Raw genomic sequence first — 17,735 nt, forward strand, 5'->3', positions numbered from 1 at the left:
CTGTGTGACATTTGCTGGGATGCCAGAGCCTTCCTGTGTGACATTCCCCGTGCAGGAATTTGGCAGACAGGGCTCAATGACACCCCTCTGCTGAGGCTGATCCAATTCTGGCAGAGGTTAAACAAACTTATCCAGTGATGTCTGTACGTAATGGGAAAGTTTAAAACCTCTTCATCTTCCAGTTCATAAAGCCGTCAGCAGCGTGGCTCCGTGATCACAAAGAAGAAGTGCTGTCTCTTAAAGTCCATTGTGCCTTTTAAGTTCATCATTTTTATGCCAGCTCTTCCAGCAGTGGCATCATTCCACCTTGTTCCAGGCAGCAAAAGTGGTGGCCACTTTTCTTCTTCATTGCCCCAAATCTGTTCTGGGGATGTCAAACTCCTGGGTTCCCTTGAGATCTATTCAAGTAAAACACTCCTGCCTCAGGCTCTGCAACATGGATTTAATTTTCAGTTTGAGAGGGAAGGTTCCCAGCAGTGCCAGTTTCATCCCAGCGTGCCTGAGCACAGCTGTGACGTTTGCTGGTGGGACTGTCACCCTGGAGTCCCTGGCTGGGACATGAAGGGCTCCCTTCCCTCACTTGATGTTTGTCTGAACCTTCAGCCTGGGGCTGCCTCTGATCAGGGGAGGAAGAAGGTATTTTCACCTTCCCAAAAAACAGCTTCAGTGTGTTTTACCTGACAGAAATATACCTGGGATGGAGGGCTGGAATAATCTGTCCTTTGGCAGTGGCAGTGTCACTTCACTGACCTTGTAGGGAGCTCTGGCTTCTGCCTGAGATGAGATGTCTGTGAATTACCTGGTCCAGGACTGCGCCTACATGAGCAGCTACAGAGCAGCAGCTGCCTCGAACAGAGGCTCTCAGAACGTGCTCTGTTCATTTACATTGTTAATTTACCCTGTACTGTTTTACAGTACTGCCTTTCATCTGTGAGCACTCAGCCCTTGCCAGTGGCCAGGATCTGGTGGAGCAGAGAATTCCCTGCCTGCCCTGCCCTGCTGGAAACACAGGGGCTGCTCAGCACGGGGTGATGGACACAGAGCTGACCTTGGGCTCCTCATGGCAGGGAGCTCAGGGTGCTGCTGCCTCTGCTGTGATCATGTCAAATGCTGCAGACAGACTTTTGAAAGCCTGCTCCTTCTGGCCATGCCTGTTTGGACATCATTCAGAGTTCAGCTCTGTTTGCAGGGCACTGTTTTTAAACAAACAGAGAAAATAATGCTCCTAAATTTCCTCCCTGCCCAAGCTACCTTGCGTGGGAGGAGAGAAAGGCAGCAGGACCTGCAGGCTTCCCTCCTGAGCCCTGCTGACCCCCTGTTCCCTTGGGCTGACCACTTCATCCCTGAGCATCATAACTTCACCATCTTGTGTTTAAATCCCTCCTGCCTTGGTTAAGGGGGCAGCAGCCTCCTTCTCCTGAGGACCTGTCAAATGGGGAGCCCCCAGCTTGTGGATGGCCAGATGTGGCCAGATGTGGCCATGAGCTTGGTCATTCATGCAGGGCAGAGGCTGTGGCCAGCCCTTTCTTGTCCTGCTGGGACTGATGAGGAGCCAGGGGCTCTGTGGGTACAGTGGATGTCATTCCTTGTGCTGTCCTGAGAAGTGCCAGGGGACAGGGACACACTGTGGGCTCCTGCACCACACATGGGAGGAGTCCTGACCTCTGTCCCTGTAATGGGGTAAAATTGCTGGTATTTCCCATCTGAGGAGTGCTCTCAGTTTTGGGAACCTCAGCACTGAGAGATGCAGTGGTGGCTCTTTCGGTTGCAAGCTGATGTTTTCCTGAAGCAGCAATCTCTGGGATAGGAATCTGGGGGAGAATTCCACTTCTTGTGCACTAATTCTGACTGAGCTGTGTCTCACACACCCTTGGCTCTAATGTGGCAGTTCCATAGCTCATTGTAGGAAAAGCATTTAAATATGTGTGAGTGGAACTCTCTGCTCCTGAGCCATGTTTTCTAGGAGCAGCTCCACAGCCCTGTGGAAGATGTGCCAACATAGCTGAGCACTTCTATAATGTTCACAATGGTTTTAAGGACAGGAAGTAATTAATTTATTCTGCTGATCAAAAGAATATTTGCCTGTTTAAATATTCACACCCTTGAGCCTGCTACAAGACTGAAATGTCAGGAAGGGATAAGCTCCTGATAAGCACGTTAGCTGGATTTATTTAGTGTGATGGCCAAAAGAGAAATCATTAAAAAGTCAGGATCCAGACTTGGGAGCTCCTGGGTGCTCAGAATTAAAAATAAAAGCGAGGGGCCAGCAGGGAGGGAGATCTGGCACTCAGATATGGAGGAGGGGAGGAAATCTTGGAGAACCCATCATCAGGATCTACTTTTATAAAGAGGCGTGCTGTCCATAATCAGAACCACCACATTCTTTGTCTGCCCTATATTCTCCCACAGGCACACAGGATCTGCATGGGCTGAGATGATCTTTAAGGTCCCTTCCAAGCAAACCCCACTCAGTGATCCTGTGCCCTGGGTCCATTTTGTGCCAGCTGGCACTGATTTCTGTGTCTGACTCTTGCTGTGTGCTGTCTGTGATGGCTGATCCCACAGAGTAGGAGAGGGGTGCAGCAGGATCCCATTAGGAGCTGTAGGAATAGCTCCAGAGGGTGAGGGAGCAGCACAGAGCCCTAAAGCCATGGGTGTTCTGCAGACCCAGGGTGTTCAGCCCTCACCATGGTGGTTGCTGCTGGTGGCATTTTGGAAGGATGGGTAGAGATATCTCCTTCATGCTCTGGGGGACTTTGGTGTCCTGAACAGCCCTGGGAAGATGAGGGATGGTGCAGCATCAGAGCTGATGGTGCTGTGGTTATGAGATAGAACTCAGGTCATCAGCCAGTCTGAGCAGACTCTGCTCCTCAGAGCCTCCGTGTGAGCAGCACAGAGCAGGTCCCACTCCTGCACCAGCCTCAAGTGTGCTCCCAAGAGCACAGCTCGGTCCTGTGTGCTCCAAAGTCATCTCCCAGGGTGCTGCCATCCCCACCTGTGCCAGGCACCAGTCAGGCCAGGGCAGTGTGTGTCCCAGGGGCTGCACAGAGCAGGCTGCTGTCTTCCTGCTGTTGTTTTCTTGACCTTTTCTCCTGGGTGTATTTTCCAAAGTGTCCTGAGTGGCTCCTGTGCCAGCCTGTGTGGGCACTGCACAGCGTGTCCTTTGTGTCCTGGGTTTGAGGGATGGACAATTGTCCTGGCTCTGCTCCCAGGGAACAGGGACAGGAGGAGAGGGAAGGGCCTCAGGCTGGGCCAGGGGATGTTTAGATTGGATATAGGATGAAAATTCTCACTGAAAGGGGGTTCAGGCATTGGAAGGGGCTGCCCAGGGCAGTCCCCATCCCCTGTGTGGGGACTGATCTGAAGGCTAAAGAGTGAAGAGTCCTTGAAGCCAAAGAGTGCCTCTGTTGTCTTGGAACAGTCCACACTCCAGGCTGCCCATTATCTGCATTATTGGTGTTCATTGGTGATCAATGGGTTCTATTGGGAAGGGAAGGTGTAGAAACCATTGGGCTTTGGCTGATGCCAGACAGGGCAGTTCCAGGTGGTTGATGGAAATGGCTTTGTGCCCCAGGTGAGAGGTGTTCATTGAGTGATAGAGTGGATCTTGTTAAATCACTGGGCAGGAGGAGGTGGTTTGTAAATGTTAGCTGCCACTTTGTGGCCTCTCTGTGCTCTGGGAGCGTTTGCTGTGTTTCCAGGTGATTTTTCTGCTTAGGGATCATGAGGCAGTAAATGCTGGGATATCCCTTTTCTGTTACTGAGACAGACAATAAACATCCTAATCTCACTGGCTGCTCTGCAGAGTGGATTTACAGCTGTGTGCTGAGCAGAAAACAAACGATGAGAGGATTCAAAGCAGGCTCTGCAGCAGGCAAACACGCCTTGGAGCAGAGCTGGGTTTATGCTTTTTGTCTTTCAAATTTGGCTGGCTTGATTAATCCAGCCTGATGTGTGCCAAGCTGTTCAGCAGAAACTCAGCCCTGCTTCCTCTTTCCCCTTCTCAGCCTTCCTTTGTTTCAGGATGGTTTCTTACATAAACCAGGAACTGCAAAGGTTCAGGTGAAAAGATGTTCTCTGTAAAGACATTTGTTTTGTGGGTTTCCTTGCAGGTGCTCATGTTTGCAGACTTGGGCTTTATGTGGAATAAAGATCTGGGACCCAATAAAGGTGGTGGTGGTCACAGTGCAGGAGTTGTGTCACCTCTGCACCCATCCAGATCCTGTGTCCCTGCAGGAGGGGCTGGGGAGGATGTTGGGTGTTGTTTTATGCAGGGATTGCTGTCAGTCATCAGCTCCCCAGTCTGTTCTGAAGTGAGACAAGATGTCCTGGAATGTCCTGAGCTGGAAGGGACCCCCAGGGATCATCCAGTGCAGCCCCTGGCCCTGCACAGACACCCCAACAATCCCAGCCTGGAGCTCCTGGAGCTGTGGCAGCCTCGGGAAGCTCCCTGGGGAAGAACCTCTCCCTTCATGCCTGAGCCTTGGACCTATGCAGAGAAAACCCCTTTTTCCCCCTGCTGAAGGCCAAGAACATTTCTCAATGAGACCTCAGCAAGGTCCTTAAATTAAATCCAGTGCTGAACATGGGGAGCCTCGTCAGACTTGGAGAGTTTTGTGAACATGGTTTAATGAAACATATTCAAGCATGATTTAATGGGACATAAAATGCCTCTTTGATACCTCATTGATCTAAAGGAGAGACAAAACTGTGAGGTGGCTCTTTCTTTCTGCTACTGATTCACGATATTTTGATATAAATCCTACAGGCAGGTGCCAGCTTAGGTTTAATTGGAGAGAGCAGGATTTAGTGGGACACAATGTAATTGTGTGACCTGCACTGATTCATTTCCAGCTGTTGGCAGCTGCTCTGTGCTGCGGGGGAGTGTTTCCCACCTAGCAGAGCAGGCGTGGGGAGGGATCACCTGCAGCCTCCCTCACTTTTCTCCTCTCAGGACTTGCTGCAAGCTGGCCCAGTGCCTCTGTGGCGGGGTGGGTGTTGTTCAGGGTGCTGTGACCTTTGTGAAGAAGTGTCTGAAGAAGACACCTGGGAGGGGGCACAGGCACATCTGTGCTCGCACTGGGTGATTTCAGCTCCTCTGGGATCTGGATGGGGCAGGAGGAGAGATGGAGGTTTTTTGTAGGGTTCCAAAGAGAGCCTTCACTGAGCTCCTTCCCCAGAGGGGTGCAGGAGAGAGCCACTCAGCAGGGCAAGCAGGGATTTATTTATAGGGGCTGTCGAGGGGCGGGGCAGAACACCAGGGCCAATGGGATGAGGGCACAGGGGTGGAGCGAGGGAGAAGGGCCAATGGGATGCATGGAATCTGCATGTCACAGCAAGGCATGCTGGGAGAAGCCTTTTCCTCACCCTAAGGTGGGAGTTATCCCTTGAGGGGTTTTCCCTGGACTCTTTCTCTGCACTGGCCTCCACATCTCTGTCCTGCAGATGTGGCAGGGCCTCTGCCCTGGGGCCACCTGCCAGATGTGCACGTGGCTGGAGACCTGCTCCATGGGCAGGGAGAACTTTCTGAGACATTCTGACAGAATGAAGAATGTTGGCTAAATTAAACATCAAATGATGGGCTGGGCTTTGGCTGGGTAGCTAATCACTGACACTGGAATGTGTTGTGGTGGTCTGGCCCTTGTATTTCATTTAAATGTAGAAGTTTTCAAGCGTAGGGTGTGTTCTGCTGAACATTCAGCTTCCTGGAACAAGACTTGCTTTGGGCTGGCCAGGTACAGCACGAGCTGGCTGTTAGAAATAAAACCTGAGGTTCACACAATCCCATGTGCTTTGGGTCATAGGGACCTTAAAGCACATCTTGTCCCAGGGAGGGACACCTCCCACTGTCCCAGGGTGCTCCAAGCCCTGTCCAGCCTGGCCTTGGGCACTGCCAGGGATCCAGGGGCAGCCACAGCTGCTCTGGGCACCTGTGCCAGGGCCTGCCCACCCTCCCAGTGAAGGATTCCTTCCCAGTATGACTCTCTTAGAGCTTAAAACCATTTCCCCATATCCCATCACTGCTTGTCCTTGCAAAAATTCCCTCTCCAGCCTTCTTGTAGGCCCTCTTTAGGCACTGGAAGGGGCTATAAGGTCTCACTGAATTGTGAAGTATTTTGGCCTGGGATCTGAATTCCAAGTGCTTTAGCTGGCACACAGCCAAGGGCTGAGGGGGATAGCTGTGGGCAGAGGGTGTCAGGAGTCTCAGCTGAGGTTTGGTGCATTGCTTGGGACACTCCCTGAGCCCCTGGAGCTCCTGCTGGGACCTGGGGTCAGTGCTGGATTCTCTGTGCTCTTCCTCAGGGCTGTCATTGAAGTTCTGAAGGCAGCAGGGATTTTCCATCTTGTGCCTCCCCACCCTTGCAGGAAATACAGCCTTTTGGGTGGGCAGGGTGTTGTTCCTGAGGCTGCAGGTGAGGAGGTGTGGGGGCTGCAGCCACGGGCAGCCTCAGCTGTCCCAGGACTGCTGACCTGCAGTGAGTCCTCCCTGCAGGGCCTGAGTGCTCCCCAGTGAAGCAGTCCCACCTGTGCCTCTGCCTGCACAAGGGCTGGAGGATAAATCATCCGAATCAGCCCTTTTGCTATCACCAACATTTAAAAGAAAAAGCCCAAACCACGGAACCACCCAAAGCCCAGCACTTCCCACCCCATGCCCTCACCATTCCCGCTGTTTCCTGCAGCTTCTCCCTGGCCTTTCCAGTGACGTTTGAGCTCAAGTGTTGTTCTGCCCTTTCCCCCTCTCTGTCCCAGCACAGCCCAGCAGCTCCAGGTGTTTTCCTGCACACTTGCAGGGATATTTGCTGGTTTGTCCACTGGAAGAAGCCTTGTGGAGCTGCAGGCTGTGGCAGAGCATCACTCACCCTACAGCTTTTGGCACCAGCACTGAAGGGACCCCGTGGGAGGCACACAACAAACTTGATGTATTTGGTTTCAAATTTCTGCCTTCCCGGCTCTGTGGTGGAGGCCAAAGCCACCAGAGCAGGGTGTTGGTGCAAAGCCTCTCCTGCTTCTGGAGAACTGGAGCTTTGTGCCCCAGCAGTGTGGGCTGGCCTTTCCCACTCCTCCCTCCTGGCTCATCTCTCCCTGGATCTCAGAGAGGGAGAGCCCTGGTAGGAGTGGTGCAGGGAGAATGCCAATGAGCAGGAGATGAACCTCAAAGAGCTGCGTTTGGATTTGCCTCCAAAGCTCTTTGATCACAGGCTGAGCTCTTTATCCCCTGCAGCATTCCTTGGGGGAAGGCTGCCCAGAGGTGAGCAATGATTAAAAGGAAACGCTCCTGCTCCTGTGACAACCTTGACTTCACCAGAGCAAGTATCAACATCTACCAAAAGCTGTTTTTAATGTCTGAGTCAGTTTAGTTTGACTTTCTTGGCAGGATTTCAGGGTCACTTGTCACTTTGCCCCATAATGACCTTTCTTTCATTCATTTTAAAGAAAGATTTTCCCTTTGGAATATCCTTTTCAGTGTTTGGTTCCCTTCTGTTGAGCTCTTGGCTTGCTGTAGGGTAGGCAATAATTAAATCAAGAAACACAACTGTATTTTCACCCAGCAAACTTGTTTAACTAAAGAAGATTCATAAAGAAAACTGTTCCTGTAGAAATCTTTGTCTTCCAAGTCTCATTCTGGAGTCTGAAGAATGCCTGCTGTTGCCTAAGAAACACCCAGGACAATTAAATGCAGAGGCATTGTTGGGGAGTTGAGGAGCTGCTGGGATGTCACTCTGCCTTTGGTCTTTCTCTGCTTATCTGGGCAGAGTTTGCTCCATGCACACTCATTGTAATTCTGGGAACACTGCTCGTGTTCTGTGCCTAATCTGTGATGGATGTGGGGAGGGGGCAGAGGCTCCTTCTGTCCTTGCCCCGTTGGATTTATTGTAGGGGAAGCTGGAGAGTTGCTGGGCTCAGATCTGGCTGGATGGCCGGCCCAGAGAGTGGTGGTGAGCGGTGCTGCATCCAGCTGGGGACAGGCACCAGTGGTGTCCCCCAGGGCTCTGTGCTGGGCCAGCTCTGTTCAATATTTTTATTGACCACATGGATGAGGGGATTGAGTCTTTCATTAGTAAATCTGCAGATGACACTAAGCTGGGAGCGTGTGCCCATCTGTTGGAAGGTAGGAGGGCTCTGCAGAGAGACCTGGAATGGTTGGAAGGATGGGCAGAGTCTAACAAAATGAAATTTAACAAGTCCAAGTGCCCAGTCCTGCATTTTGGCCACAATAACCCCCTGCAATGTTATGGGCTGGGGACAGTGTGGTTGGACAGTGCCCAGGCAGAAAGGGACCTGGGGGTGCTGGTCATGAACATGAGCCAGGGTGTGTCCTGGTGGCAAAAGGCCAGTGGCTCTTGGCCTGGATTGGGAATGGTGTGGCCAGCAGGAGCAGGGAGGTCATTCTGCCCCTGACCTTGGCACTGCTGAGGTCCCACCTCAAGTGCTGGGTCCAGTTCTGGCTCCTCAGTTTGGGAAGGACGTTGAGATGCTCGAGCACGTCCAGAGGAGGCAACGAGGCTGGAGAGGGGCTGGGAACACAAACCCTGTGAGGAACCACTGAGGGAGCTGGGGGTGCTCAGCCTGGAGAAAAGGAGACTCAGAGGTGACCTTATCACTCTACAGATCCTGAAAGGTGGGGCTGGGCTCCTTCTCCAGGAACTGACAGAACCAGAGCACACATCTCAAGCTGCACCAAGGGAAACTCAGGTTGGATATTAGGAAGAAGTTTTTTACAGAAAGGGTGATAAAGTTCTGAATGGCTTCCCAGGGAGGTGGTGGAGTCACCATCCCTGGGTGTGTTTAACAAAGCCTGGATGTGACACTGGGTGCCAGGGTTCAGTTGAGGTGCTAGGGTATGAGTTGTACTCAATGATCTTGAAGGTCTCTTCCAACCCAGTGATTCTGGGATTCTGTGAATTAAATTGTTGGAAGTGGTTTAAGATCTCCTGTTTCCTTTCCACAGTTGCTCTGTTAAGAGGAGGTGTCTAGTTGAGATGAAACATGGCAGGGAAACAACATCTGTGTCCCTGTGCTTCCTGGAGAGCTGGGGGTCACCTGGAACACCCCTTCCCTCAGAGCTGCCCAGCCCTGCTCCATGGATGTCCCTCTCTTCAGCTCTGGTGTGTCCATGGAACATGGACCTGCTGCTTGCCAGGGTTAGTGCTGGTTGAAACCTGGGAGCTCCTGCTTTTGTCCTGCTCTGAAGTTTGTGTGAGCAGAGACACAGCCCCAAACCCTGCCTGAGTTAAGGAATGATTCTTGGAACCAGGGAGGTGATCACAAGGGTTTGACCATCATGGCTCTGGAGTGCAAGGACACCAGGTCACAACACTGCTTCAGAGACAGGAGCGTGCTCAGGAGTATCTGCTGAGAGAGCAAAACCATTTATTGGGACTATTTAAGCAAGGCTCATTTTATGTTCATTTCTTTCCAAAGCAAATGGGAAGAAAATTCCCAAGTGCGGTTTAAGAACAAGGCTCATTTCTGAGCACCTGTAAATCTTGGGGCGGAGTAGAACTGGGGAGTTTCCCTTGAACTGCTGGAGGCATTTGCTGTGTTCTGGAGGCCACTCTTGCTGATCTGCCCCCACACACGGGTGGGGTGAGCTCTGGATGTGCTCTCTGAGCCCAGGGATGCTCTGCTTTGCTGTGTTCTCTTCCCAGCAGCAGTGAGTCAAGGCTGGATTTGCAGGCAGTGGGGATCCCCAGCTGTGCACAGCTGGGAGGTGGCAGCCCTGGGCTTTGCCAGGTGCCTGGCTGGAAGTGCTGCCCTGTGAGCTCTGCTGACCCTTCTGCCCTTTGTGTTGCAGGTGCAAAGAGCTGAAATACGGGAAGGACCTGCCCCAGATCTCCATCATCTTCATCTTTGTGAACGAGGCGCTGTCGGTGATCCTGCGCTCGGTGCACAGCGCTGTCAACCACACCCCTGCCCCCCTGCTCAAGGAGATCATCCTGGTGGACGACAACAGCGACGAGGGTGAGCAGCCCTGGCAGCTCCAGCCCCACCAGGAGGAGCTGGGTTTCTGGGCATCTCCTGGAGGGTGCTTGGGTGATGCTGCAGGCGGAGGGAAGACAAGCACAATCATTGATTGATAAGCAAGCTTTGTTTATTCAAAAATCCTGTCAGTTTATATAGGGTTTGCTACAAGCAAAGTCAGCAACAGCTCTCGTTGGTCAATTTACAAAGGTCTTTGTTTTACTTCTCCTACGTGCGGTTACAGCTGTAGCTAAGTTCTCCAAGCCGAGTTCTCATTGCTAAGTCATGCCTTCCAAGGACAGAGCATATCTTCGAGGCTATGCCTGTCCTTATTATCTCATTCCGACCTTGTTCTGTTTCCCAGGCCTAGACAGACCTTGCACAGTTTCCCAGGTCTGGACACAGAGCCTGTTTCCCAAGCTCTGTTCCCAGGCCAGACACAGCCTGATTCTGATTCTGGGGTCTTAGACAGAGGTATCAATGAATAACTGTTCCATTGATCCATGACCCCTCTCCTGCAACCATTCTCCAACACTTGGGGAAGGGCACATGAGGTAAGGGGGTGGGTGTGCTGCTGGCACAAAGTTCTCTGCCGCTTCTCTGGTGAGGAACAGGATCAAAATCCGCAGTTAAATCCGAGAGAGTTGTTGTTTGGAAATGTAGCTGAGAGCTGGAAGGTGACGGAAAGCAGAGAGCCACCTGACCTTTCCTTTCAGTACCATCCAGGAGCTCTGGTTTTAGGGTATCCTTGTTTCTGATAGTAACTTTGGTTGTTGCAGATATGCACCACTAAATATTTGCCAGGACAAGAGCCTGGAGCCCAGAGGGATTTCTGCTTGGGCACCTCCCACAGTGTTAACTGAGATGTTTCCTCTCTGTGTGCCTCAGTTTCCCTGTTGTAAAATACCATCCCAGGCTTTATAGGTGGCTGGTGCTCTGGAGAGACCCTCCTTCCCTGAGTTCTGGTTTTGGAACAGGAAAGAGGAAGAGGAGGAAATAATCCCAGCTCACCTGTCCAGGTCAGGCCCTGCCACAGCCTGGAGGGGATGTTTGGTTTCCCACATTACACACGAGTGTCCTTTGGTTCAACCTGCTCTCAGTCACTGCTGTCATTCCTTCCTTCTGGCTTTTGATAACACAGACCTGCAGGAAGCATTTTCAGACTCTACAGGCCTCTCAAATTCTTTCAAGGCCTTTTTTCTCCCAATATCGACTCGGACAACATAATCAGGGCAGTTAAAATCCTTGTGAAGGACAGCAAATAGTTAAGTGACTTTGTTTACTGCCTTCTTCAGTTGTGCTGCATTTTCATCCTTTTAATGTTATTTAAAAAAAAATTAATCCAGGAGTGCCGTGGATGCTGTGATTAGAGGGAAGAGCAGTGCAGGGTGCAGGGTGTGGAGAGCTCATTTCCTGAGGGAGCTGAGGGGCTGCTCTGTCTGTGAGGAGAGGAGCTGGTGCACAGTGAGCTGTTCAGGCTGTAAAAATAGGCACTCAAACACCTCAGTAATGAGCACCAGAGAAAGCTGATGAGTTCTAATTACCAGTAAGAGAATCAGGTGGGCAGCTCCTCAGCTGGTGGGAATCCCGGCAGCTCCAGGGCAGGAGCTTGGATGGTGTCCACAGTGAAGCTGTGGGATTTCAGAGCAGGTGAAGGGAAGTGCAGGTGAGGTGCTGCTGGGGTATCCCACAGTGCCCAGGAGGGCTTGAAATACCACAATGAGAGGCTGCTTCTCCAAATTTTATCCTATTAATGGGGCAAAGAGAAGAACTCTTTCAAAGAGAAGCCATTGGTGATAATCACTGAGCTTCTCCCCTCGTTGCTGTGCAGAAGGGATGTGTTTCTGAACAGCCTCTTCCTCACTCACTGTGAGGCTGATGGTGAGCCAGGTGCTCTTCAGACACTGGAAAGGCACAGGACAGCAAAACAAATCCTTGCTAAGGTATCTGCAAGGCCAGGGCTGCAGCTGGCAGTGAGGATCAGGGTGGGATCCCTGCACCCACTGTGGGATCACAGGGCACCACTGGGGTGGGCAGGGTTGGGGCTGGGGGATAGCAGGGCAGGCAGAGGGGTGCCCAAAGCTTGGACTGTGTTCAAGTGCTTCCAGCTCTGGGGTTTCACAGAATCCCAGAAAGTTTGGGTTGAAGGGACCTGAAAGCCCCACCAGTGCCACCCCTGCCATGGACAGGGACACCTCCCACTGTCCCAGCTCTGTCCAGCCTGGCCCTGGGCCCTGCCAGGGTTGTGTTGGAGTGTTGTACAGCAGCAGGGAGGGAGAGGCAGGGAGATGACCCTAGCTGATGGACAAGTTCAAACATCCTGGGCACAAGGTGGGAAAATTCCTGTCTCCTGGCACAGCTAGGCTGCGTCCCACCCTGAGGATGCCTTGATTAGAATCAGGAGTTTCCAGGGTACCTCATGGTGGCCCAGGGCTGTGCTGAGGGTTGGACATCCCTGAGTTCTGTCCTCAGAAACATTGGGTGCACAAGGAGAGTGGGGTGGGGACTGAGGTGGTGCCATCAGCTGGGAGGGTGAGTTAATTATGGCAGTGTTCTGCTGCTGAGGCTTTGCAGGCCTCCTGACAAATGAGATTTTTAAGGAGGGATTTGAAGGAAGATAATGAGGTAACTTGGCAGATGTTTATGAAGAGCTCCTCCCAAGCGTGTAATAATCTACTTTTCTCATGTAAAAGCAATGATACAAACCAGAACGTATCTCTGGGACCATGTGCTCCCTCTCAGCATCCTGGAGGAGCTGCAGTGACAGCCAGAAATTATTAATGGCAATAACATTGTCACAGAGTTCCCACTAATGGTCGGCAATCATTTTGAGCAGCAATAGCAGCAGCGCAGAGTTGATGCTTTGGTTATTACAAACAAAGTCATCATAATAAATAGATTTGGCTTCTACAGGAAAATAATTACAGGAAAATAGTTCCTCATGAGCTTTCAGATTTAGAGATGAATCCTGGAGGATCAAGCAGAGGATGGGGCTGTGTGGGTGTGATTTTGGAGGCTGTGATTGAACAAGAAGGAATTTTTTCAGCCTCTGTGGGAGCAGCTGCGTGGGAGTGAGGGACAATTTCTGTGGGGATGTGGCTGTAGCCCAGGAAAAGCCTTTGGAGGCTCACCTGTATAACCTGAGAGAAGTGGGAGCAGTGCCCAAGCCCAGAGCTGTGCTGTCCCCTGGGTCACCAGAAGCAGCTTAGGGGAAGTTGCTGAAGGCTCAGGACAGTCCCTGACTGGGGTTTGTGTGGGGTTTGTCGGGGGGAAAGAGAAACCACAGCAAATCTGGGTAACTGAAGAATAAAGCACCAAATACTAGCAGAGATTTCCAAATCAAATTTTAAGATTAGCCCCAGGGGTAGAGGCAAGAGCTACCTGCCCTCCCCACCTGGCTCTGTGCCCTCCAGGTAGAGCTGTGACACAGCCAGGGGCAAAGCCTGGTGCTGGTGTGAGGTTTTTAGGCTGGAACAAAGAGCTGAAGCCTCATTAGACACTCCCTGCTCTCAGCTTTGTTGTACAACAGCACGGCACAACACAAAAGTGTGCAGTGAGAGATTAAAGTTAATGAACACTGGCATTCTGATGCTTTATGTCTGAGCTGTAAATAGATAAAAGATGCAAATGTATTGTAACGGGGGAAAAAAAAATCCCTCCTTGAAGGAGCAAGCTTGGGGAGTTGTAGTTTGAACCCCCTTCTCCCTTGAGCTGCACATTACACTTCATAAAGACTCTTTTGGAGGTTGCTTTTGTTTGTGCTTGTTGCAGGGCTGTAATTCCAAAGGCAGTGTGCAGGTTGTGTTTGGGAGTGATAAGGAGGTTCCCGGGCTGTGGGGGATGCAGCCATGAGCCCCGAGATGCTGTGTTATCTCACAGCTGCACACGTTGTCTGACTGTTGCTTCATCATCACCTGCTTTTTTTTTTGTTTTTTTTCTCTAGTTGTTGTTGTGTCTTTTAGCGTTTTTAATCTGGGATAACATCTCTTTGAAAAGCAAACCTTTCAGAATCAAGGAAACCCTCTGGATAAAAGGCTGCTTAAAGGAGCTTGGCTACACCAGGGGAGTGACACGCTCAGGGTTGTAATTTGCCTCGCTGGTGGCACCGAGGGATCCCCGCCTTGTTTTGCTGATTCCAGCGGCAGCAGCAGCTGGATCGAGCTGTGCCTCCATCTCCTGAGAGCTGCAGGGGTGTTTGTGCTCAGAGGGAGCTGCAGGGAGCTCCAGCCTGTCCCAGGGCTGGAGAGTGCAGCCTGAGCATGGGGAGTTCAATGGAGCTGCCTGGGCTGTCCCACTGCTGCTCAGCTCCGAGGTTCTGTGAGAAGAGCAGCAGAGCAGCATGGGGTGGGTTTGTTGGGGTGTCTGGGATCCATCATCCTTCTGGGTCCCTTCCAGCTCAGGGTATTCTTGATTCTCTTTGGGTTTTGCTGAACCAAATGAGCAGAGGCTTGAGCTGCGTGCCCTGACTGGCACCAGCTTTCTCTGTGAGAACTGATTCATCCCCCTGCTCCCCATGTCACATTTTCCTCTTGTCCAGCTGCAGGTAAAAAACTTCAGAGACTCCCCTGGCTCTGAGTCTCCCTGAAAAGTGTTCACATTTATTTACTGCCTGCTGAAGGAGCTGCTTTAATGATTTCCTGCAGAAATCCCAGCCCTGATGGCTTTGGAGTTTCAGGCAGGTGAGAATGTGGGACAGGGGTGCCTGGGCTCTCCCATGGCACTGGAGCACTCCCAGCCCTGACCCCTCCAGTGTTTCTGATAACACCTTGGCCTCTGCAGGCTTTTCCCACCCAGCTGAGCCTGGCAAACACAAGGATGTTTTCCTTAGGGGTGTGGAAGTGTGGTCCTCTCCCAAGGACACCTGGCCAGTGCTGCACACCCTGCTCTTGGTAATTCCTTGAGCTTCCCTGGTGCTGCTGGTCTTTGCTCCTTTCTCTCTGTGGCTACAGACAGGATGTGGAGAGGTTTGGGCAGGATTTGGGGTGGGGATGTGTCTTGGTTTGAAAAGACAGGTGTCTGCTTAAGGAAGGCAGAGGTCTCCCCTGAAATGGAAAATGTAAAGCCCCTCCCTCTGAATTATTACAATTTGGAAATTAAGGGGCTCTCAGGCAAAGATATGGGAATAGGAATAACAATTCTTTATTAGGAAAATTTAAAATACAAATGCAATAGTACAAACAAGAGAAACAAACCAGTGCCAGAGTCAGAAATGCCCTGACCCCCTGTGTGTCAGGGAGGTGGCAGCAGTCCCATCCCAGGGTGGCTCAGCCCTCCTGCAGTGCCAGCTGTGCTTCTGCTGGAGCAGGATCCTGCACAAGGGGGGAGTTTTCCTCTGGAGCTCCAGGGCTGGGGGAGATGGGCCTGGGCTCCTCTGGGAATGCAGTAGGGAAGAAAGCTGCTCCTCTGGGAATGCAGTGGGGAAGGAAGCTGCTCCTCTGGGAATGCAGTGGGAAGAAAGCTGCTCCTCTGGGAATGCAGTGGGAAGAAAGCTGCTCCTCTGGGAATGCAGTGGGGAAGAAAGCTGCTCCTCTGGGAATGCAGTGGGCAAAGGCTGCTGTGCTGTTCCCAGGTCAGATTGTATCCAGGTAGGAATGCTCGGCTCATCCCCTGGGCAGAGCATCTCCCCATGGGTTGATGGAATTTTCTCAGCCATGCAGGGACACTCAGTGGCCATGAACAGCAGAGATCTCCTGGAGGGAGGATTGGCTGTGGGAGAGATAAAGAAAACTGCCCGATGAACAGCAGAGAGCTGCCCCAGCTCTGACAGATGGCAATGGAAAACACACCCCCAGCTTTATCTTCCACCCTAAGACAGGATGGGGCAGTGGATATTTCTGTGCTTGCAGGTGGGCTGATGTCCATGGTGGTATTACTTTCCTTGGCATCAGGTGGTTCTGTTTCCCTGCAGCCACATTTCCCAGCTTGTGTAGGTGACAAAACAGTTTGTAACAGATAACATAAGTCATTGCAGCTGGCAGCTGAACTTTTTAGTGGAGCAACAGGTCCATTGGATTTGAGTTCCTTGGACTTGCCCTTCAGTGAAGATCAATAGAGACAGATTGAGAACAAAAGGCAGGATTGAAATGGAACCTTTTGGCATTTTCAGGAACATTTCTCTTTGCAAATCTTGCTGGGAAGCAGCTCGGGCAGAGATCAAACCTTCCAGGCTGCATCCTGAATAAACAGGGATGCTGTGCTCTGAGGGAGGCTCCAGTTCCTCAGAGGATGCTGAGTGTGTGAGGGCAGAGAGCCATGGGATGCAGGAGAGAAGGGAATCTCCAGGCTCCAGGGCAGTGCTGGACTGCAGTGAACTTCTGGTTCACTCTGTGGACCCACCAGTGGAATCCTCAGGAGTGCAGACCTGAAGGAATGCTAATGCTCCTCTAGTCAGGGAGGATGAGGGGAGCTGGGAGCCACTGCTCTGTTCCCATCCTGGCTCCTTGTCGGAATCTGAGCTATTGATGATCCCGAGATTGTAGAAGTCTCTGTCTGTCAGCCCCGTTGCCAAAGCAGAAGCCATAATTGGTCTGTGCTGGTTCCAAGGTTGTTTATTCTGTTTATCTCTAACATGTTCTGCTGCCCTGCCGCAGCTCTGTCCTGCAGGGCAGCGTGTGGGGCTCTGCCCTCAGTGGGATGTTACAAACATTAAATACCACAAACTACCTGTGCTGGATTTACAATAACGTGCCAATATCTGTCACCTACGTTGGACAGTGTGTCCCCAGCCTGAACCAACAGAAAAATGCCAACACCACAGTGAAACATGGAGGGCATGAAGAAGAAAAAGGACAAGGCACACCCAATTTCCTCCATCTTGTCCCCTTTGGACCCCTCATCTAGAATCCAAAAATTTTACTTTTGCACCTGTGCTACACTTATTTCTTATATCAAACACTCAGAGCTGGTAATTCATCCTGTAAGATTGAAAACTCTTTTCCATGGACAGAGATCACAGCCAGTGTCTCTGGGGGCTCTGTCCAGGGGGGTTCCTGACCCCTGCCAGGGTCCCAGACCTGCCAGGGCAGCCAGAGGGAAGCCCTGGATTCCCACAGCTCCTGACTTCCTTTCCATCCAGAGTCCCAGTTTCTGAGGCTGTTTATCCTGGCTCAGGTAGTCGTGGCCTTTGTCACTGGCAGCCCTGTGAAAGCAGCACCGGGGCCCTGTGCTGGGCAGGGGTGGCAATGGCAGTGAGTCCCTGAGCTGGAGGTGCTTTGTCCCTGCTGTAGTTTGTGTGGAGTCCTGGCAGGAGCAGATCCGAGTGCCAGGCTGTCCCTCTGTGTGACAGCTTCTCTGTGCTGCCGTCCCTTAGTGCAAGTCACAAACCCCTGGCGCTCTGTTCCAGGCCTCCCAACCTTCCTGTGTAGCTGGGACCTGTGTGAAGGTGCAGAAACACTTCCTGAGCTGAGAGGACAGGTGAGGTCCTGAGGCTGGAGCTGGGTGTTCTGACAGTGCAGGGCACTCAGTGGATGCCTACTGAGGGAAATGTGGGGTAAAATCAGAGATAACATCACCTGACTTGCATTGGGATGAGATTTGTGAGTCAGTGATGGTTTCCAGAGGTTTGAGCACGTCTGTTCCCAGAGGATCAGCATCCCCAGGAGCAGAGGAGCTGTGCAGACACTGGGGTTCCCACTGGTGCTTCTCCACACAGCCACTTCAGCCCGGCTCATTAACTCAGGCCAGGGCTCACAGGATGCTTGAACAGGAGTTTCTCAGAGAATTTAATTGTCCAAGGCCAGGTTGGACAGGGCTTGGAGCACCCTGGGCTGTGG

The 17,735-nt window shown here is 51.8% G+C and overlaps 1 protein-coding gene across 1 annotated transcript in view; it reads left to right on the plus strand.

The window, feature by feature from the left end:
• Positions 1–17,735, plus strand: part of GALNT17 (polypeptide N-acetylgalactosaminyltransferase 17) — a 212,335-nt gene that overhangs the window by 66,929 nt on the left and 127,671 nt on the right. The window contains exon 3 of the mRNA XM_072916770.1: positions 9,797–9,963. Within this exon, the coding sequence (XP_072772871.1) occupies positions 9,797–9,963 (167 nt within the window). The remainder of the gene's footprint in view (positions 1–9,796; positions 9,964–17,735) is intronic.

This window comes from Taeniopygia guttata, chromosome 19 (genome assembly GCF_048771995.1).
Source record: "Taeniopygia guttata chromosome 19, bTaeGut7.mat, whole genome shotgun sequence".
Lineage (NCBI taxonomy): Eukaryota > Metazoa > Chordata > Aves > Passeriformes > Estrildidae > Taeniopygia > Taeniopygia guttata.